The sequence below is a fragment of the Macaca nemestrina genome, chromosome 4 (genome assembly GCF_043159975.1).
Source record: "Macaca nemestrina isolate mMacNem1 chromosome 4, mMacNem.hap1, whole genome shotgun sequence".
In the NCBI taxonomy this organism is placed as follows: Eukaryota; Metazoa; Chordata; class Mammalia; order Primates; family Cercopithecidae; genus Macaca; species Macaca nemestrina.
In genome coordinates, this window is record NC_092128.1 from 15086402 (window position 1) to 15109152 (window position 22751).

General features: G+C 42.9%; 1 protein-coding gene across 6 annotated transcripts in view; it reads left to right on the plus strand.

Annotated features, from left to right (window-relative positions):
- The first annotated feature begins 829 nt into the window (after positions 1-829).
- LOC105471168 (TRPM8 channel-associated factor 2) overlaps positions 830-22751 on the plus strand; it is a 30630-nt gene continuing 8708 nt past the window's right edge. For 3 of the 6 annotated variants that reach the window (XR_011621883.1, XM_011723514.3, XM_071094314.1), the window contains exons 1-4: positions 1106-1227; positions 3973-4609; positions 20143-21134; positions 21784-21881. Coding sequence is in view for 5 of the 6 variants with exons in the window: in XM_011723514.3 (XP_011721816.3) it covers positions 3987-4609; positions 20143-21134; positions 21784-21881 (1713 nt within the window). In the remaining variant the exon portion in view is untranslated. Of the gene's footprint in view, positions 1228-3972; positions 4610-8060; positions 8701-16049; positions 16194-20142; positions 21135-21783; positions 21882-22751 lie in introns of those variants that run through there. The other 3 variants (XM_071094315.1, XM_024789526.2, XM_024789528.2) reach the window with 3 other exon arrangements.

Consider the following 22751-nt stretch of genomic DNA (forward strand, 5'->3'; position numbering starts at 1 on the left):
AGCATATATTTAGTTATTTATTAAGAAACTAAAGCCTATTCTATGTCAGAAATGAAAATAGGCCATGAGGACCCAATGGTGGGCAAAATGCAGACTGACTACTCTTTTTTCCCTCATTCTAGCATAGTCATCACTTTCCTAGGAAAGACGTTCCTAACCTCCAGACTCCACCAAATCCTCCTCCTGACCACACCCTTCCACCTTGATTTTCACCTTCTGACCTCTCTTGCGTAGAAATTCGAGCACTAGCCACTCCATAGCTTTAGCTTAATTTCTCCAGCCATGCAAGGACGAATCTGTGTTAGTGATGCCACAGGCACGTTTCCTTCCCAGCAAGAATATCACTTACTGGGCAGCATTTCTGTGGATACTACCAGAGAAAAATGTCCTCCTAGTTGAGCACCCGCCCCATGGCCGTAAGCATCCACCGGGCTCGAAGTGCATGGCCCGCCGCTGACCACTAGGGGGCAGCCCTCCACGCAGAGGCTCGAGCTACGGGGGCGACGCAGCGGCCACCGGCTCTGCTGAGCCCACCCCAGAATCAGAAGGAAGGGAGCCTGATTCCACGCGGGGCCTCCCCCGTGGCATACGTTGTTGTTGGGCAACTATTCGCCCCGAATATGGTTTATTGGAGACTTAGGGTTTGCTTTTCTTATCAAGTGCGACAGCAACCTGGCTGGGTCCCCTCTCGCATTCAAGAACCCGCAGAGACTCTGGGGGAGCCGGTTGGAGGCCTCATGCAGGCCAAAGCATCCCTCCGAGAAGGCGGGGTCGCTCACCTGGTAGGTGCCCCGAGAGCCCGCAGCACGGCCCAAGGTGGGATCCACCGATGGAACAGGAGACCACGGGCGTGGCTCAGGGCGCGGTAACCGCTCCCCGGGCCAGCCTCAGGGACGGCTCCGCCTCACCCCAGCCTGTGCCCCGCCTCCGGGACAGCCCGGTTTCCGAGACCTCCCAACCTCCGAGACAGCTCCGCCCCCAGAACAGCCTGGCCTCCAGGACTGGCCCGCCTACGGTACAACCCGCCTCCGGGACAGCAGGGCTGCACCTCCGAGACAGCTCCGTACCCAGGGACGGCCCCGCCTCCGAGACGGCCCTGCCTCCAGCACGGCCCCCACCTCCGAGACCGCCCCGCCTCCGGGACCGCCCCGCCCCGCCTCCGACACGTCCCCAGCGCACCACTGCAGAGCCAGTCCATCCGTCCCCAGGGATCCGCACTGCTCAGGGGTGAGTTTTCCAATCCGAGCGGGTCCTGGGTGGGGGCGGTGGCTGAGCACCTAGGGCACTGGGAGTCGCCGCAAAGTGCTAGAGGCCCCAAGCCATTCCCGGCGTCAGGGGGTGTCCTTCCCTTCTTAGGTCCAGGTCTGGTTTCATTTCGTTTTGTTAGTCTGGTGCTATTTGCAATTTGTGTCAAAACACATTTCTCCCTCCTATTTGAACTTGTAAATTATGAATTTGACAAAGATGAGCATGGTGTGTGCGTGCACGAGGACACATGTCCTTGCGGAATGCTGGGTCAGCTTTCCGGGACATATTACTCATCTGAGGTTTTTTTGTCTGTTTTTGTTTATCCTGTCAAACTGGTTCTGCCTCAGAAGTGAAAGACGTCGCTTGTCTTTTGGAAAGTAGCTAGCAAGATCTTGAGCTCAGGCTTCCGGATCTCTCTCTCCGCTGCTTTTTTTTTTTTCCACTGGTAACTTCTAAGGCTGAGATCATGTACCCGCATTCTCAGTGCTCTGCCGAGTATCGGCTCTCTTTTGTGAATTTCTTTCCCGCGAGCATTATTAAGAAAAAGGTGGTGGATAGGAAGGGAAGAGGGGAAGAGATGGAATTCTACAGGAAACGCAGGGCATGCTCAGAATGCCAACCTTTCTGAGCTTGGAGAGATTTCGTGGAAGAAAGTAGCAGGGAAAACGTCCAGTAATCACTGGGATGCCAGACCTTGGAGAAGTCAGGCTGAGGCGCTCTGCAAGTTTCACCTTAGAGAGAGTGGACGAAATGTAACGGTTCTTGTTAGAGTTCTTGTAGAGGACGACTGTGGATGAGAATACATCCCGGGGACTAAAACCAGATTGGTTTAGTCTAGAATGATTGCCAACTAAAGGGACTGATGTTTGAGAGCGATGGTGAGAGATTAACAAAATGAGGTGGTTGACTGCGTATAGGAACAGGAAGAAGAAAGGAAGGAGGCACGTGTGGCTCAAGGGCTTGGTGTGTGTTTTAGTTTAGATTCTCCCCTAAAGCAAAGCCTTATGCAAGGGCTTACCTGCAGGTGATTTTTTTGCGGTAAGGGAGACCAGAAAGCCCAAATGAGGAAGTGGAGAGAATGAGACAAGGAAAAAGAGATAGCTGGGAGGGGCATGTGGCTGAGGGTCTTCCACATGGCGCTCCGTTCCTTTGGGTGCCTTCCGAGGATCTCTGTGATGGGCCCCTCTGGAAAGCCACGGGACACTTTTCTATGACTCCCCGCTCTACTGGGCGAAGCTCACCCTGGTGTCAACTCACTGCTACTTCAGGGCTGCCCTGTGCATCTGCAGAGGTGAGAAGCCATCTGAACACAGAGGAAAGTCCCTCACAGTGGGCTCCTCCGAGATGCGCATAGGGAGGCGACTCAGGCAGCCAGGGGACTACTGCAGGACTGCAATCTACAACACTGTCCTCATCAATCTGGGAAACTAGAAAGGACAGCAAAGGGACAGATCTCGTTTATTCCTTGCCCACTGTGTGTGTACCAACTCCAGACAAGGCATTTTTAGCCGTATTCTTTATTTTGTTTTATTCTATTCTATTCTATTCTATTCTATTCTATTCTATTCTATTCTATTTTTTGAGGCAGAGTCTTGCTCTTTCGCCCAGGCTAGAGTCCAGTGGTGCGATATCGGCTCACTGCAACCTCCACTCCCGGCAGGGTTCAAGAAATTCTCATGACTCGGCTTCCTGAGTAGCTGGGATTAGAGGCACATGCCACCATACCCAGCTATATTTTGTAGATTTAGTAGAGACGGGTTTCGCCATGTTGGCCAGGCTGGTCTCGAACTCCTGAGCTCAGGTGATCCACCCGCCTCAGCCTCCTAATGTGCTGGGATTACAGGCATAAGCCACTGTGCCTGGCCCATCCATATTCCTTTAAACTTCAAAAACAATCTTCCCAGGGCTGTATTATTCTCTTTTTGTAGATGGGGAAACTGAGGCTGAAGTCATTTATCCAAGAGGAGCTGCTTAAAGGGAAAAATAGGCTCAGTTTAGGCACAGCAAATTTTAAAAGACCTCCGGAAACTGCAGAATGCTACCAAATAGAGGGAGGCCCTCTCCATTAGGGCAGACTTTATAAATTGGGGGGCACTTTCCAACTTATCAGAGCTGTCAGAAGAAATGCATGTTTTGACAGGTCTATGACCTTTCTGTTCAAAAAGATCAGGTACTGTGTCAACTCAGGCTCACGAACTTAACTACCACCTGGATCTACCAGCCCCACAGGATCTAGCCCCTCCTTCCCTCCTCCTAGGGTCCTGCTCTTCCCTGCCTCTGGCTCTCAGCCACCCCAAAGTGGTCTCTTTGCTGGAATGCTCTTTGCTCACTGCATTTCAAGTTTCAGCTTCAATGCCAGTTTCTCAGAGGCCTTTCCTATCACCCAATCTAAAATAATCTTCCAGTTCCTCCATATCACATCATCATGTTTTATTTTCATCATAGTGATTGCTGCATTTTATTTATTTTTCTATCTACCTATTTATTCTTCTTTCTTTCTCCTTCTAAAATATTCAACTCACAAAAAGGGAAACCTTATCTGTTTTGTTTCTTGCTGTACTCCCAGTGCTAGAACACTGCTTGGCCCACAGTAGAGAATCCAGTAAAATTTGGAGGTGAATGCATTTAGTTGTTTGCTTTTTTCACCTGTTCCTTCATCTGTTCTGACCAGCAGTGCATATCAGTATCTCTTAAATACATGAAAGTTTTTGCTTCCCCCTGCAGCAGCTGATAGAACCATGGCGACCACTGCCGCTGCTGCATTCGAGGCCCTCATGGATGGAGTGACATGCTGGGATGTCCCCAGAGACCCCGTCCCCAGTGAACTCCTTCTTATTGGAGAGGCTGCCTTCCCCGTGATGGTGAATGACAAGGGCCAGGTGCTCATTGCTGCCTCCTCCTACGGCCAAGGCCGCCTCGTGGTTGTGTCCCATGAGGGCTACCTGTTGCATGCGGGCTTGGCTCCATTTCTCCTCAATGCAGTGAGCTGGCTGTGTCCCTGCCCTGGGGCTCCCGTGGGAGTGCATCCATCCCTGGCACCTCTAGTAAACATCCTGCAGGATGCTGGGCTTGAGGCACAGGTCAAGCCAGAACCAGGAGAGCCCCTAGGGGTTTACTGCATCAATGCCTACAATGACACCATGACTGCAACACTGATCCAGTTTGTGAAACATGGAGGGGGGTTATTAATCGGGGGCCAGGCCTGGTACTGGGCCAGCCGGCACGGCCCTGAGAAGGTGCTCTCCAGGTTCCCCGGGAACAAGGTGACAAGTGTGGCCGGAGTGTACTTCACCGACACCTATGGGGACAGAGACCGGTTCAAGGTCTCTAAGAAGGTGCCCAAGATCCCACTCCATGTCAGGTGAGTGTCGGTTCCCCTCTTAGGGAGTCTGACTCAGGGTAAACAATAGAGTTGGTTCCCCTCCTCAACGAGCTTCCATTTTTCAATACAGGTGATTTTCCACCCAGTTTGGAACCACCACAAATCAAAAGCAGGATGATTAAAATGCACCAAGACACAAGAGAGGCGGGGCCCTCACTGCCACTCCCTCCTGTGGCCAAAGCTGAATAGAAAAGCTTGTCTTACTCACCACTCTATCTCCACATCTAGTACATAGAACATAGAGAGTGCTCATCGGTACCTCTTAAATGCGTGAAAGAATAGTTGTTTGTTTGCATGAGCACCTACTGTTGGTCACGCCTCATTCTGGATAATGGGGGTCTAGCAGAGATCGAGGCAGGCAAATCATGCCATCATGAGGTTTGTATTCCAGGGGAGAGATAGGCAATTAAGGAAACTAATATATATGTGCTCTGTCAGGCATTGCTAAAATCCATGAAGGATAATAATATAAGTGGATAGCATGACAACTGGAAGGCTGATGGAGGCTATTTTATTTAAGGTGTTCAGGGAGGTCCTATCAGTCAGGCCAAGTTGGATTGGTCAGGATTTGTTGGCATTGCTAGCAGAAGGGATTTAGTGTGGGGAATTGACTATACCCATGATAGAGGAGCTGAAAATACACACAGGGGACAGCAAGAAACCCAGAAATCAGCAACAGCAGAACCAGCAGAGGGAGATGGTGGTATTACTGCAGTCCGGGTGCTGCGGCCACCTGGTAGAAGCTGGAGCCATGCTATGCCTTCCCAGCAGGAGCTGGAACACAGATGCAAGGTCTGTCTGCTGGGAGCTGGAGTCTCAGAGGAGACACTGTGGTTACCAGAAATACAGCCTGAAGAGAGAAGCAAACACTTAGCCTCCTTCCCTCTTCCTTCCTGATTTCAGTCTTCTACCTCTGCCTCCCATGGGCTGAACCCACCAGGATCCAGGGAACAGGGGAGCCACAGAAATGCAGTTTTCTGCAACACGGAGGATGACCAAGATGAAAGGGGAATGGAGATGAGTACAAACAAGCCCATGGCTAGCTTGGAAGGCTGGTCTGGTAGGTGACACTTGCAAGGAGACCTCAAGGAAGTGAGACAATGAACCATGTGGGCATCTGTGAGAGGAAGATTCCAGGCAGAGTGAGGAGCGAGTGTGAAAACCTGGAAGGGAAACCTGCTTGGTACGTTCCAAGGGAAAGGGAGTGGCCCTTCTGTAACGTCAGAAGGTTCTGCAAAGCCCCGGGGGAGAATAGCTGAGGCAGCTGTTCTGTGACCCTGAGGCAGAGGGCAAGGAGTAGGTACAAGTGAGTGTAGGGGAATTTGTCTTGATCAAACTTGTTTGAAGTTGTATGGGAGCTGACATTTGAACATCTGCACGCATGATGTTCTCTGAATGAGGAACAATAAATGTTAGTCATTTACGGATTGTGTAGGCTCCAGGCTTTCGGTATTATGCCTGCAGTAAATAAAAGCAAGCAGCTTCAGCTTCTTGGAGCTACTCTCTGGCCACTAGAGCCAGGCAGTCACCTAGCTGTTCTTACACTGCATACCTGTGTCTGAGCACTCATTTCATCCATCAGCCAGGGACACACCTGGCAATCAAGGAAGCCAGAATGATGGGAGCTCAGTGAATGACAGCTCAGGTCATGTAAGAACTGACAGGCCAGGAGTAGAACTTTAGATCTTATTTGCAGTGAGATGGGAAGGCATTTTGTATTCTCTACAGAAGATTGCTATGATGTGACTTAAATTTCAAAAGGAACCCTGTGATTGATGGTGGAGAACAGACTGTGGGAGGCAAAGGTGGAAGTAGCAGACCAATCAGGAGGCCACTGAGATAGACCACAGGAGAGATGGTGGTGGCCCAGACAAGGCTGGTAGAAGCTGTGGAGCTACTGAGAACAGGTTCCCTTCTGGAAACACCTCAAAGGGAGAACCCAACAGGCTTGGCTGATGGATTGAGTAAGGAGAAAGAGGATTTGAGACTTTTGGTCTGAAAAAGACAAAAAATTAAACACAGGTGCTGCTGTTTAGTGATCTTGAAAGGACAATGAGAAGATGGATTAGAGGAGATCAGGAGTTTCATTTTGGATGTTTTGGGTTTCAGATATTAGTGACTACTTACTTATGTTTGCCCACGTGTAGCAGAAGCCTTAGTATAGCAGATTAACCATGTAGCTGTTTATTTTTTCTATGAAACGTGAAGTACGGGTAGGTAGTCCAACTCTGGGGCAGTGACTCCATGACGTCCCATGGTCGGTCTCTGTCTCCCTATCACTGCCTGCCCCTGTCATGGTGTGTTATTTTATCCTTATGGCTACAAGATTGCCACTACTACCCCAGGCACCATAATTACACCCATGCAATAATAAATTGGAATGGATACACCTACTTTAAGTTTATACAATCATACATTTTCTGGAAGTCCTAGACTTCTATTTATATTTTAGTGCCAGCCTAGTTAAATCAGTAGTTCCTAACCTTTTGCTCCCAGGGACCTGTTTTGTAGAAGATAATTTTTCCATGGACCTGGCAGGGGTTTCAGGATAATTCAAGTGCATTGCATTTATTATCCACTTTATTTCTATTATTAGTACATTGTAATATATAATGAAATAATTATACAACCCACCATAATGTAGAATCAGTGGGAGCCCTGACTTCCAGACCTAACTACCAGAAGGTCTGAAGGGTTGGCTATTTTTAAATGGGCGCTGGCGTCTCTGAAGAAATCAAGATTCTGTAGAAAGAAGAAGGGGCATTCAGATACTAGTGAGCAGCTGGCAGTGCCCCGAACCCCCAGCCCCGAACTCTGGACCTCTTTGAATTCCTTCCCTTCTGAGAGATTTGGGGAGGGGATGAGTTTTTTCAGAGACATTAGAGTGGATCTGATTCACTTCAACTTTTTTATTCTAACACTACGGAGGAACAAACAGGTGAAATCTCATCACCATAATGCCTCTTAATTGCCCCAAGGGACTCTCCTATTTAGCTAACTCAACCTGCTTTTCTTCATCTATACCTACATTTTTAATCCCTGCCACCAATTCTCAGGTATATTTTGTGTGTTTGTTATTCTAACTCTTAATTACTGAAAACATTAAACATATGCAAAAGTAGACAGAAGAGTACAATGAACCCCCATGTAGCCATTCCCCATCCCCAAAATAGTCAACTCCAGTTCTATCTTATTTCACCCATAGCCCCACTCTTCCCCATCCAAGATTATTTTGAAGCAAACAGCAGACATCATGTCTTTTCATCTGTAAGTATTTAAATATACATCTGTAAAGGTATGAAGTATTTTGAAAACATAAATGCAAGTCACCATTATCACACCTAAAAGAATAATTCTTTAGCATCATCATTTATTTCCATGATTGTCTTATTTTTAAAAATTTGTTAATGTTGGGCCAGGCGTGGTGGCTCGCGCTTTTAATTCCAGTACTTTGGGAGGCCAAGGTAGGTGGATCACTTGAGGTCAGGAGTTTGGGACCAGACTGGTCAACATAGCAATACTCTACTAAAAATACCAAAATTGGCTGAGTGTTGTGGTGCACGCCTGCGGTCCTAGCTATTCGCGAGGTTGAAGTTGGAGAATCACATGAACCCGAGAGGTGGAGGTTGCAGTGAGCCGAGATCGTGCCATTGGACTCCAACCTGGGCAACAGAGTGAGACTCTGTCTCAAAAAAAAAAAAAATATGTTGACATTGACATTTAAATAAAGCCCAGATATTCTGATTTCCTGATACGAATTTTTTATCTCTTTTAAGATACACTTTTCCTTTCCAACTTTCTGTTTCTTGCAGTTTTGTTGCTATTGTTGAAGACACCAGCTACTCCTTATCAAACAGTTTCCTTCAGTCTGGACTTTGAAAGTAGACCTCAAGGAAGTCAGGGAATGAGCCATGAGGGCATCTGTGAGAGGAGGATTCCAGGCAGAGTGAGGAGCAATGGTGAAAACCTGGAAAGGCAAATTCATTGCCTTCCTATGGTATCACTTAAAACAGGGGTGCCAGTCTATGGCCTATGAGGAACCAGACCACACAGCAGAATGTGAGCAGTGGGTGAGCAAACAAAGCTTCATCTGTATTTACAGCTGCTCCCCATCACTTGCATTACCACCTAAGCTCCGCCTCCTGTTAGATCAGTGGCAGCATTAGAGTCTCATAGGGACACGAACCGTGTTGCAAATTGCTCATGCAAAGGGTCTAGGTAGTGTGCTCCTTATTGAGAATCTAATGCCTGATGATCTGTCACTGTCTCCCATCACCCCCACATGGGGCCATCTAGTTGCAGGAAAGCAAGCTCAGGGCTCCCACTGATTCTACATAATGGTGGGTTGTATAGTTAGTTCATTATATATTACAATGTACTAATAATAGAAAAAAGTGCACCATAAATGTAACGCACTTGAATTATCCTGAAGCCCCTGCCAAGTCCATGGAAAAATTGTCTTCTATAAACATGTCCCTGGTACCAAAAGGTCAGGGACCACTGATTTAACGTATTCATCTTTTCCTTGTATTTTCTGTATAATACAAATTAAAAGTTAGATCTCAATTTTAGGTCAGGATTGACAAACTTAGACCAGCCCCTGTTTTTGTGAATGAAGTGTTGTTAGAGCACAGCCGTGCCCATTCATTCACAAACTGTGACTGCTTTCAATCTCCAGTGTTTACCGTTGTTGAGTAGTTTTAGCAGAGACCACGTGACCCATATTTGTCTAACATATTTGTCAGGCCTTTTAAGGAAAACTTTCCTAACTCCTAATCTAGAGGTTTGATCAGATTCATGTTTGAATTTTTGACCTACTTTATAGGTGGTAGTATGCACTTCCATTGGATAGAACACAGTGGTCTAATTTTCTCTCTTACTGTGAGGTTGGCAGTCCTTAATAACCATTGCTTAGCCCTAGACCCATTAATTTGTGTTTATAAAATGATGACTTTAAAATTTTAATATTCTTTTTATTTGTTATTTGGAATAGTTGTGTAAAACACACTTTCCTTCACCAATTACATACTCTATGGTATAATTTATATAGGAAAGGCAAAATAAATACTTAATTCTCTCTTTCTCATTTTAAAACCAGTTTCCAATATTGAGTTGGTTCCCTAGCATCTTCCAGAGGTCACCAATGTTTTTAAATTTTTCTTAGAATTCTTATGAAATCATGATTGGAAACACAATGTGTTTCATTTATTGTCCTTACTGATGTTGAAATTGTCCTGTTTGGCCATTGTGAGCCAATTCAGGATGATTCCTGAATCTTTTCCACCCAACCTTAATGGGCTTCCTGATTTTTTAATATAACAGGAAGGTTCAATTTGGTCTCATGTATTTCCTTCTCAGGCCCAGGAGCTGCCATTTCTCCAAAAAGCCCTATTTTTTTTCTTTCTTCTATTTTTTTTTTAACATACAGCCCATATTTCTGGGAGTCCTAATTTGCATTTAGAAACCCCAATCTTGGTGTTAGATGTGTGCATTGTTTGATCATTGTTTCTAGGCCTTCTAAATAGGCACAGCTAAGAAATGGATCTTTTTGGTTTATACTGATACTTCAGATCAGATTTGGGGCTACAGGGTTTTAATTTGATTTCAGCAATTTACCTCTGCATCTCCTATCTCTCATGATGAAAAATTCTGGTTCTATAAGACACCAGTGTAATTATCCATTTGCTCTATCCCATGATATACAAACAACAGTTGCAAAATATGAATAATAGCACTACTACCAGCAATATGATGATTATTGTAGCAAAGATTACTTGCAGTTTTTTTTTTGTCCCAGTGAGATATATATATATATATATATATATATATATATTTTTTTTTTTTTTTTTTTTTTTTTTTTTTTTTGAGACAGAGTCTCACTCTGTTGCCCAGGCTGGAGTGCGGTGGCGCAATCTCGGCTCACTGCAAGCTCTGCCTCCTGGGTTCACTCCATTCTCCTGCCTCAGCCTTCCAAGTAGCTGGGACTACAGGCGCCCTCCACCATGCCCAGCTAATTTTTTGTGATTTTATAGAGACGGGTTTCAACGCGTTAGCCAGGATGGTCTCTATCTCTGGACCTCGTGATCCGCCCGCCTCGGCCTCCCAAAGTCCTGGGATTATAGGTGTGAGCCACAGTGCCTGGCCCCGATGATATATTTTATTATATATATGTAAAGTCAAAATACTATCTTTAAAATCACTTCCAATACTTCCTCTCTTTGTGGTTATATTGCTAAACAGATGTACATGTCAATTCATTGGTTATTTTATTTAGTTTTGGAATTGCTTGTGTAATTTAATTTTGTTTAAAATTATGTAAAATAGTAATCTGGGTCCAAAGTAAAATTTTAAGAAACCTATATGCTGTCCCTGTTTCCTTCAAACAATTCCCTTCTTCCTTCCCTGCTTTTTTTAATGGTTAATGCTCCATGATTTGTTTATATATCCACAAACACACACATATTAGTAGTCTTCTCTTCACTGGATAAGGCAATTACACACTCTATACATTTTTTCCTCCTCACTTTTTTTCACTTGACATTATTTCCTGGATGTGGCCTCAGAGTAGTATGTAGAGATACACTGTATACTCTATTATACCATGGTATATGGATATGATATTGTTTATTCAATAAGTCCCTTATTGACAGGCACTTGAGTTTCCAGTATGTGTTATTTTTCTGGTACTTCTACTGTTACACATGTGCTGCACTGAATACCTTTGTACGTGCATCCTTATATTTTGTGATATCATTGGAAATGGGACTTCTGAGTCATGGGGTAAATTCATACGTAATTTCACTAGGCACTGCTAAATTCCCCTTGTTGCAGCTGGGGTTCCTAGGAATCTGACTCAGAGACAGAGACAAATGTGTGGGAGGTTTATGAGGTTGTGCTCTCAGGATCAGCAGCTGTGGAAAGGTGAAGTAAGAAGCATTGGAGACAGGGAGAAGTCGGGCTATGAACCAAATATTTTTTACCTATATTTTCACTGTTAAGTGAAATAGTGGAAGAAGCGTGTGTCTGTAATAGAATATTGCTTAAATATTCAGATATTTTCTAGTTGAGTACTGGGGGGTTGGCGATAACATATGTTATCCATACACATCTTTGAAGTATTTTAGAACTGTCCCTCAATGTAAAGACCACAATATGTAACATTAGGTTTCTTGTTTTATAAAATATCAAGCTTTCTCTCAGCTCTTGAAAATCCAATTTATTCTTCTTAATTCATTTCAACTCAAACACCCTCCTCAGAGCAGTCTTCCCCAGTGGCCATGCTGAAATTAGGACTTTCCATCCAGTTTCACTTCATCACATTTCTCCATTTATTCCTTAAACATTATCACTCTCTATAACTATCTCTGCTGTTTCTTGCTAGGGCCTCTCTAACCAACCAGAATATAGAGCTCTGTGATCTCCTTGCCTGTTGCATTTACTGCTTTATTCTCAGTGCCTGGAGTATTTAACATTAGAGATCAACAAATATTTGTAAACTACATAAATGAATGAAAAAATAGGAATGAATCCAAATCCATAGCAAGAGAAAAGGCAGCCTCACATACTAGTGTTAATCCTGCAGACAGCTTCCTGCTAGGGAATATGGGGCTAGGGGTTGCGCCAGAGCCTTCCAGCCTCAGTCAACAACAGAGCCAGAGCTAACCAATTCCTTGAGAGTCTCAGAAGGTCAGAGTCTGAGTCTCTGGCTCAGATTCTTCCCACCTTCAGAGCAAGTCCCATTAGAGGTTTTCAGTGAACATTCCTGCCAACAAATATTGGTCAAAGGCGCTTGGACTGACCCAGCAGGTTCCTCAACTTCAAATCTCGGCTGGAAGGCCCTGGAGCTTCTTAAGAGAACTGATTGCTGGCTTGCCCCAACTCTGCCTGCCAAGGAGTGGGGCAGTCTCTAAAACCCAACAAAAGCTCCTCTCACGTCCTATCTGCAAGGGCACACCTGTGTTTATATAACAGGAGGATAGTGTAGTTGCTTTAATATTTAAAAGCAAATCCAAAGGCACTTGCTACCTTTATACCATGACAGAAGAGTCTGGAGGAAAAGTTAACCTCAGATACCAACCAGCCACCCTTTATACTTACACATGGTATAATCTTCAAGCTCTAAAACATATTAGTAAATATGTACCTGGGCATGCTGATGCACACGTACTCACATACTCGAGAGGCTGAGGTAGGAGGCTCTCTTGAGGCTGGGAGTCCAAGGCTTCAGTGTACTATAATTGCACCGGCAAATAACCACTGCCCTCCAGCCTGAGCAACATAGTGAGAACCTGTCACTATTTTGTAAGTAAAGATTGTAAATATGTACTAGTGGCTTAAGCTTATGACTCTCTTGAGAATTATTTATTATCTCTGTCCTCAACAAAGTCCTGCAGAGTAGAAAGTCTTTGTCCAAAGAGTTCCAGATGACAAGCACCACATACCTTTGTGTATGTATCATTATATTTTGCCATATCACTGGAAATGGACTTTCAGAGTCACGGAGGAAATTCATACGTAATTTCTCTAGGCACTGCTAAATTCCACTTGTTTTAGCTTGGGTTCCTGGGAATCTGACTCAGAGACAGAGATAAATGTGTGGGAGGTTTATAAGGTTTATATTCAAGATCCGTGAATGCAGTTTCCAGGTAAAAACTGTGAAATGAGGCTAGATCCCAGAATTGCTCTATCAAATTTGACAAAATGAATGAAAAATAATTAATAAATGACTGGATATCAAAGTTTTTTATGATGATGACATACATTCCTATACACTGGCCAAGGAGAACAGGTGATTGATGAGTGGCCCAGGATGGAGTATCTCCTAACACCAATCAACCTCCCATGTACAATGGAAAGAAAATAGTCAAAATCACAAATTCAATAATTATCGTTAATGCTTTCTAATTCATAGAAACGTGAACAAATTGGGTGAATAGACAAGAAAAAAAACTTTCAAGTATAAACTCCCCATGTGAGTTCCATCTGTGGTTTGGTGAAGTGGGCATAGCTTACTAGGTCCCCTAAGAGTGAGGAGACCAGGCCTAATCAAAAATCCAAAATCTGAAATGCTCCAAAATTCAAAACTTTTTGAGTGCTACCAACGTTAACGCCAGAAGTGGAAATTCCCACTTTTGGGACACCTTTGCTTTCTGATGGTTCAATGTACACAAACTTTGTTTCATGCACAAACTTATTTAAAATATTGTATAAATTACCGTTAGGCTCTACGTAAAGGTATATAGGAAACATAAATGAATTTTGTGTTTAGAGTTGGGTCCTATCACCAAGGTATCTCCTTATGTGTATGCAAATATTCCACAACCTGAAAAAAATCAAAATCTGAAACACTAGTGGTGGGTCCCAAACATTTTCCATAAGAGCTGCTCAACCCTATATTATCTCCTTCAGTTCTAACAATAATCTTCCAATAATATTGGAAATGTAGTTTATTAAACCAGGAGAAAGAGTAAACATTATGACATTCATAGGAATGTTTGTATGTTTAAGCAGGGTTTTGGTCTGACATATAAATATGGATATATCTGTGCTCACAGTCAAAATACATCTGTATTCTGACTATTCCAAGTGAGTAATTTATGTACCTGCAATTTGTTACAAAAGTGAGTTTTCCAAATTATTTTCTTAAATCTGACAGGTTCAATAGGTTAAATAAAATTGTGTGTCTAATAGGCATGATTGAGACCTAAAGAGATTTTACCCTGTATTTACCAGCTTAAAATAAAAGAAAAAAAATACATTTACAATTTCAAGGCACCTCTCTGACCATCTATGCCCATATTGTTCAGTGATGATGAAGACAGTTTTAAAAGTTTTGTTATTTACTATGGTTTATCTGTATTTAAGGAATTAAAAATACAAAAAAAGATACTCAAGTGTTGGGGGCTGCAGATCTTCAAAATGTTTTTTACAGCATCTGATCAACATAGTGCTCTCTAGTCCTTTTCTTGATGTTACAGATCCTAAGAAAACATCATTTCTAGATTCTAGTATTTCTGTCCTGTTCATATTTATCAGAGAGTGAAATAAATCCAGAAGAGTATTTTTGCATCCTATACAATCTGAACAGAAAAACAAAACAAGCTAAGTGAAGATATATTTGATTACTACCAGTAGACTTCATTACTTTTATGTTCAAGAAAAAATATATAAATTGTTAGATGTTTTACCTTCAATGTGGTGAAAATGACAGCAGCGCACTTCACACTTACTGTTTTATTCAGTGCAGTACCTTCCTAATTTGGCAGTTTTTAATTTGTGCTTCCTTTGCACAACATATACCTGTCGATAACCATGTACCCAGATGTAGGTTCCGTCAAAGCCTCAGTAATTGAGTGACAGAGTTCTGGTGTGTAGACATCAGTGGATTTGGAAGAAATCCAGCCTGGGTTTAGTAAAAATTAAAGAAATAGATAAGAAACATGATAGATGGCTTGACAGTCAAGGACAGGTTTAATTTAAAGAAAACAAACATGAGAGGGGCTTCTGGCCAAGTTAGGTCAGAGGCACACTCCCTTACAGACTAACAGTTTTTAAGGATTCAGGGTGGGAGAGTTTATCAGAGACTTCAACTGCTTCTTTGTCTCTTTGTTGTGCTTATCTGGGAGGGAGAGTTGTGTCTCTGTTCCCATAACTCTTTCTGCATATGCAGGCATACCCCACTTTTAGCTTCTTATCTTTTAGCTTCCCTGACAGTGCACCCAAAGGGAAAGGAATGTGCTTATTAAGGCCCACTGTTTAACTGGGGCTCATTGTGTGAGGATGAAGTTGGGCAGTTACCCAAGAGACTTTGCTCCCTCCTCCCTCTGTGCCAGAGCTATCTTATCTGTGTTTTTCTGTCTGCTCTTTCTGGCTGCTTGTAGTTAAAAGAGAAGTGATTTCCTTGAAATGCATGGGGCTACAAAGGGAGCTGAAACATAAATTAGTGGTGTGTGTCTGAGATGTGCTCCCGCTCTGTCAGGTTTGCTTCCTGTCCCTGCCAGTTATTAGCTAAGAAACATGGAGAAAATTGCCTAGCTTTTCCAAACTCCATCTTTAAAGTGAGAATAATAACTTTCAAGTTTATTATAATGATTGAAAGAGATAATACATATATTAAATGCCTAGCATATATTAAACCTCATTAAATAGCAGCTACTTTCATTATTTTCCACACTTAAACATTGTAAACAGATATTATACAAGATTTAATATTGGTAACTAGCTGTCTGAGATCATTAATATTGCCCTTAGGATACTGTCAAATCATCTGTTGAAATTTACCTGGTATCCTAACTGCTATGCTTACTCACTTTTCCCTCCCTCCCTCCCCACTTCCCACTTCCCTTCCCCTCCCTCCCTCTGTCATCCCCTTCCTTCCTTCTTTCCTCATTTCCTTTCCTTCTTTATTTTTCTTTTTAAGAAATGCCTCCTTATGAAAATATTTCAAAAGGAATTCATATTTATTGTGAAAAAAATGCGCACCAATACAGAAATATAGAGAGGAAAATGGCAACTCATCCTCCTCCCCACACCACCAGCTCCAGTCTCGTGCCTCTGGACCGAGGTAGCCAATCCTAAAAGTTTGATCATCTCAGATGCTTATCTATGTGTGTGTGTGCTCTGCACATTGATTTTTTAGTTAATGTATCATGTTGGAGAATGTCCGCCTTTTACTTTATATTTATGCAACAACTTAGCAGAGCACAACCTTTTAGGGTCTCATTTTCTTGTCCTCAGCATGCAGGACAATTGTCTTCTGGCTGTAAGTAAGCTTGTAAGTCATTCTGATCAAATCATCTCCATCCTTTTTTTTTTTCCAATGGATGCTGAGAATACATTACCGTCTCCAAATGTAATGTCAATTCATATTTTTATTTTCTTTGTAGCAGTTCTTGCTTTCAGTATTGTGTTTTTGCAGGACATAAAAATTAATAAAAATTTTATTTTGGTTAGAGTGTAACTGTTATCCACAGAAAATGTTCATTTTTAATTTTTCCTCTTTGAAATTATTGTATCCCTTAGTAATGCTGACATGTCTGCTTTTTTGTTTTTGTATTTTTTGAAATAAAACTTCGTTGATTTTGTCATTTTCAATGCTTTATGTCACTTAGTTTCAAGGGTATCTTTTATAAGCAGCTTATATCCAGATGTTTTTAAACTAATCTAACAGCCTCTATCAAATAGAAATTCAATACATTCATATATACTGTGATGATTCCAATGTATTTCTTGCTCTTACCCCCTTTTAATTTTATTTTCTATTTTTATGCTTTATTTCTTTTTACATTTTTCCTTGCTTGCTACTAAGTTTTATCCATTTCTTAAATTTCCTCAACACATTTGTGGATTATACATTTTACTTCTATTTTTGGAGCAGTTATCTTAACATTTTATATTTAATTTTGAACAACCTGAGAAATATAATTGTACATTCTCCTTATTTGAAAAAATAAATTATTGAGGCAAAAGCCCTTTTGATCATCTCTTTCAATGTCAGTCCTTTCTGTCTATCCCACAATCCAATAGAAAAACTCTTCCATTTATTGTGGTTGTTTCCTGACATTCTGGATATATACTGACGTATGTTTACTTTGCTTTATATTGGTCTTCCATAAGTAACATCACCAAGTTCTGCTCTTTTTGAAATTGTTTTACTCAACAAATGTTTTGAACATCTTCCCTTGTTAATTAACATAGGTGGACCTATTCTTATTGACTGGTAAATAGTAATCCATCGTATGATTAAATGCCAATTTTTATTTGCATTCATGTTAGTGAATATTTAACTTCTTCATACTTTTTCACTATTGCCAACAATTTGCAATGAACTTCCTAGTACTGCCTCCGTGTATACTACTACAGGCTATTTCTATTTTTAATGTTATTGGATACTGCCAAATTGATCTCCAGATTTTATGAAAGATTATTTTTCTCCACACTCTTGCCAGCACTTAATATTGTTAGCTTTTGAAACTTTCACTAATTTTCTGGATAAAAAACGTTATTGTATATAATTTGCGTTTACATGATTATATCTTTTCAAATGTTGGATATTTCACTTGAATTTCATCTTTCATGAGCTGTTTGAGAATATAGTTTAAAACTATTTTCAGTTTTTTTGCTTTTCTGTTTATTCTTAGAAATTACTCATATATTCTGGATTCTAATTTTGTATCTGTTCAATCTGTTGCAAATATTTTTCTCTCAATGATCTCACCTTCTTTAACTTTATTTATGCTGCCCTTTATGCTAAGAAGTTCTTGGGTTTTTTTCTTTAATTCTATGTGGTTGTTGCAACTTTTGTCACCCATTCTAGTCACTTCCTAGATTCCCAATGCTACTGTGGTTTGTATGTGTGTGTGGGCACGTGGATGAATGTAAGCAATCATTTCAATTAGCTGTGGAGACGGTATCTGCAGCTTTCTATATTGAAGGTTTACTGCCATCAGCTGAGACTTTGCCAGGTGCCTGTGAGAAGATGCTAAGCACACTTAGAGTGGAATGTTTTATTATTAAGTCTTGTAGCTCAATGTCATTAACTCCCCAAATTATCTTGAGTTTCAACAGGTAACAAAAAGCCACAGGCAGAACTGATACCTGATATGACATTTACCATGTCAGCCTGAAAATGGGATGGCAAAACTAAGACATGCCATCTCCTCATTTTCATGCTGAAAAGAAAGAGAATCTGAACAAGTGTTACATTTTTCAATAATGTTTTACTACCAGAATAAATGAACTATACTTTTAAAAAATATAACATTTAATTTTTAATTATGAGAAATAGATGTTAATTTTAAAATTTGAGACAATAAAGTTTTATAAGATAATTAAAAGGACCTAAAATCCCACCAGCCAAGACAAACCACTGAAGACTTTATTTTTTTATTTTTTTATTTTTTTTTTTTTGAGACGGAGTCTCGCTCTGTCGCCCAGGCTGGAGTGCAGTGGCTGGATCTCAGCTCACTGCAAGCTCCGCCTCCCGGGTTCACGCCATTCTCCTGCCTCAGCCTCCCGAGTAGCTGGGACTACAGGCGCCCACCACCTCGCCTGGCTAGTTTTTTTGTATTTTTTAGTAGAGACGGGGTTTCACCGTGTTAACCAGGATGGTCTCGATCTCCTGACCTCGTGATCCGCCCGTCTCGGCCTCCCAAAGTGCTGGGATTACAGGCTTGAGCCACTGCGCCCGGCCAAGACTTTTTTTTTAACAAAGATATTTTGATAAATATGCTTTAGGTTCTGCTTCAATGTCTGGTTTTATGGTTTTTGATTTTTTCCCCTAAAATTTGGCTTATTTAGACCATGGTATCCTGGAATCTAATCTTAAAAGTTTTTCCATTAAGCATTTTTCAAATTATCTGATAATTATTTTCATCACAATATGGTTTGCAATCTATTGTTAACCATAACTTATTTAACCAACCTCCTGTTGCTTGACATTTACAGTATATACAAATTGTTTTTAAAAATTCTTGAAATACAAAACCTTTTCTTGATTCATTACATTTTGGCTATTCCTTAATAAAAAGAAGTGAATACTCTAACCAGATCTAAGTGAATTTTTAAAAACAGTGTGTGTTTGTATAAATCTTCAAGTGTAGTGTTAAACAATTTACTTCTGATGTGTTCCTAGATCAGAACTACCCTATGGAGAGTCCAAATTTGGTGTTTTTGCAATCTTCCTTTGCAGAAAGTTAGCTCGTGTAATTCATAAGCAGTACTACTTTCTCTGGACATAATAAACTAATTTTTCTAACTTAATTTGTTTATATGTTTAATTATTTTAAAAGTCAAGAAACTGAAGCCACAATATTCAACACTTAGTTGACTAAATGGGAGGAATTCCTGGAGGTGTTCATTTAGAAAATGTGGATTTTAAGATATGCAAGTAAGGGCACTCCCTCTATAGCGTTTCCTGAAATCTATGACAACATTGATTGTGAAAAATGCCATTATTTTATGTATCACTGAGAAAGACCACGCTGGACGTGGTGGCTCACGCCTGTAATCCCAGCACTTTGGAAGGCTGAGGCAGGCTCACAAGGTCATGAGATCGAGACCATCCTGGCCAGCATTGTGAAACCCTGTCTCTATTAAAAATACAAAAATTAGCTGGGTGTGGTGGCATGTGCCTATAGACCCAGCTTCTTAGGAGGCTGAGGCAGAAGAATTGCCTGACCCCGGGAGGCAGAGGTTGCAGTGAGCCGAGACTGTGCCATTGCACTCTAGCCTGGTGACAGAGCAAGACTCCATCTCAAAAAAAAACAAAGACCAAACATTGCCAATTAAATGATAATATGCCATCAGTTGTAAAAAAAAAGTGAAAAAATATGTCTTAAACATGATAAAAATAAATGATGTTAACATGCTGAAATCCTAATATTAGTAAGAATGTGAAGATTGACATCAACAATGCAGTCTTCCTACCTGCACATAGATTTCTCTATTCAATGAGTTTGATTCAGTAGCTCATTAACTGACTGTAGACTCACTGTTTCTCCTGTCTCTTCCAGGTGTGGGGAGGATGTCAGGCAGGACCAGCAGCAGCTCCTGGAGGGGATCTCAGAGCTGGACATCAGGACAGGGGGAGTCCCCTCACAGCTGCTGGTGCATGGAGCCCTGGCCTTCCCTCTGGGGCTGGATGCCTCACTCAACTGCTTCCTGGCAGCTGCTCGCTATGGCCGGGGCCGTGTGGTCCTGGCTGCCCACGAGTGCCTGCTCTGTGCTCCCAAGATGGGGTCCTTCTTGCTCAATGCGGTGCGCTGGCTGGCCAGAGGCCAGACAGGCAAAGTTGGGGTGAACACAAATCTAAAAGATCTGTGTCCCCTCCTATCGGAACATGGCCTGCAATGCAGCCTGGAGCCCCATCTGAACAGCAACTTGTGTGTCTACTGCTGCAAGGCGTACAGTGACAAGGAGGCTAAGCAGCTGCAGGAGTTTGTGGCTGAGGGTGGGGGGCTGCTGATTGGGGGCCAGGCCTGGTGGTGGGCCTCCCAGAACCCTGGCCACTGCCCCTTGGCTGGTTTCCCTGGTAACGTCATCCTCAACTGCTTTGGCCTCAGCATCCTGCCTCAGACTCTCAAAGCAGGCTGTTTCCCTGTTCCCACCCTTGAGATGAGAAGCTACCACTTCCGCAAGGCGCTCTCTGAATTCCAGGCTATCCTGAACCATGAGAATGGGAACTTGGAAAAGAGCTGTCTGGCAAAGTTGAGAGTTGATGGTGCAGCCTTCCTACAGATTCCTGCGGAGGGGATCCCTGCTTACATATCCCTGCACAGGCTCCTGAGGAAGATGCTACGAGGGTCAGGCCTCCCAGCTGTGAGCCGGGAAAATCCAGTTGCCAGTGACTCCTATGAGGCTGCCATGCTCTCCCTGGCCACTGGGCTGGCTCACTCTGGAACTGACTGCTCCCAGCTGGCCCAGGGGCTTGGCACCTGGACCTGCTCCTCTAGTTTGTACCCCTCAAAACACCCCATCACTGTGGAGATTGACGGAATCAACCCAGGTATGAAAACAGGAGAGAATGCCCAGAACATTAAAGACATAGGGGAAAGTGGGATTGGCTGACACTACACAGGACGTTGCAAGTACTTACCTTCAGGAAGATTGACCCCAATCCTTTTTTTTTTTTTTTTTTTTTTTTTTGAGACAGAGTCTCACTGTCACCCAGGCTGGAGTGCAGTGGCGCGATCTCGGCTCATGCAACCTGCGCCTCCTGGGTTTAAGCAATTCTCCTCTCTCAGCCTCCTGAGTCACTGGGACTACAGGCACACGCCACCAGGCCCGTCTAATTTTTGTACTTTTAGTAGAGATGGGGTTTCATAAGCAGTAAGAGAAATAGCATAAATGCATAATGGTAAGGCTGGTCTGGAATTCCTGACCTCAGGTGATCCACCTGCCTCGGCCTCCCAAAGTGCTGGGATTACAGGCATGAACCACTGGGCCCAGCAGACTGCATTCTTTATCAGGTACTTTCAAGAAGATGGGGGCTGGGACTCTGCTTAAGGTTTAGGAGGGATGAGTCTAAGGAGAAGTGCGGATGACTTGAGATACACAGGGGAGAAGCTGTGCCACTGGGAGAGACTGGGAGGCCCCAAGTGGAGATGGAGTCACATAGGAAGGAAGAACTGAGCCTTCTCTATGACTTTTGTCAGGTAACAGTGATTGCTGGGTAAGTACCGGGCTCTACCTCCTGGAAGGACAAAATGCAGAAGTCTCACTGTCTGAAGTTGCCGCCTCTGCTGGCCTGCGGGTAAGGTCTGAACACCCACATCTGCCGCCCCTCAAAACCCGAGAGCTGTGTCATTCTCATCCACTGTCTAGCTCCAGCTCATGGCAATGCTGCCAGGAGTACAGAGATGGATTATTCTGCCCATTTTACAGATTTTACAGATGAAGCAGCTAAATTTTAGGCCATCTAAGTGAGTGACTGAAGTGCCTAGTATTATCAAGCAAAAGAAGCTCACTGCAGAATGGACTAGAAGCCAAAACTATGACACTTGAATGTTTCATTTTAAAAAAAGCATTTTATTGCAATTGGACTAACAAGGAGACAGGAGCCCAGCTCAAATCTGTCCCATTGTACTTAAAGAGTTACTTTATTAGAAAAGGTTTAGGGAGTGGATGATGTGATTAGTAGGTGACTGACAGAAGGAAAAGGAAGGGCTGGGAATCCTTGGGCATGGGCAGTTACCTCTTCATGCCTCCTCATGGGTCCCACGTGCAAATTCAGAGGGAGTTAGTATGAAACATGCAGTAGAAATTTGGGCTGGGTGTCAGCAAGCTCATTCTGCACAAACTCTGGTTTTATCTCTTTATCTTGACATCTGAAGGGTGTGAAAATCCCATCACTCCCCAAAATATGCCCTACATGCAGAATTTAAATTCATTCGGCCTCCTTGACTCTGAGGGCCACTTCCTACCACAGCTAGGGCCTCTTTTCTGTCAGCATTCTTTCTGGAGCTTGCTTATATCAAACCTAAGAAAAGCAACTCCAGGACTCCAGACAAAACAGATCTCCACCCATCTGGCAGCCAGAAAGGGAAGCTCTGGACAAAGAGGGAGAGAGAATCAACCTTTCACTCTGGATGGGCCTCCTGTGTGTTCACAGAGGACAGAGCAC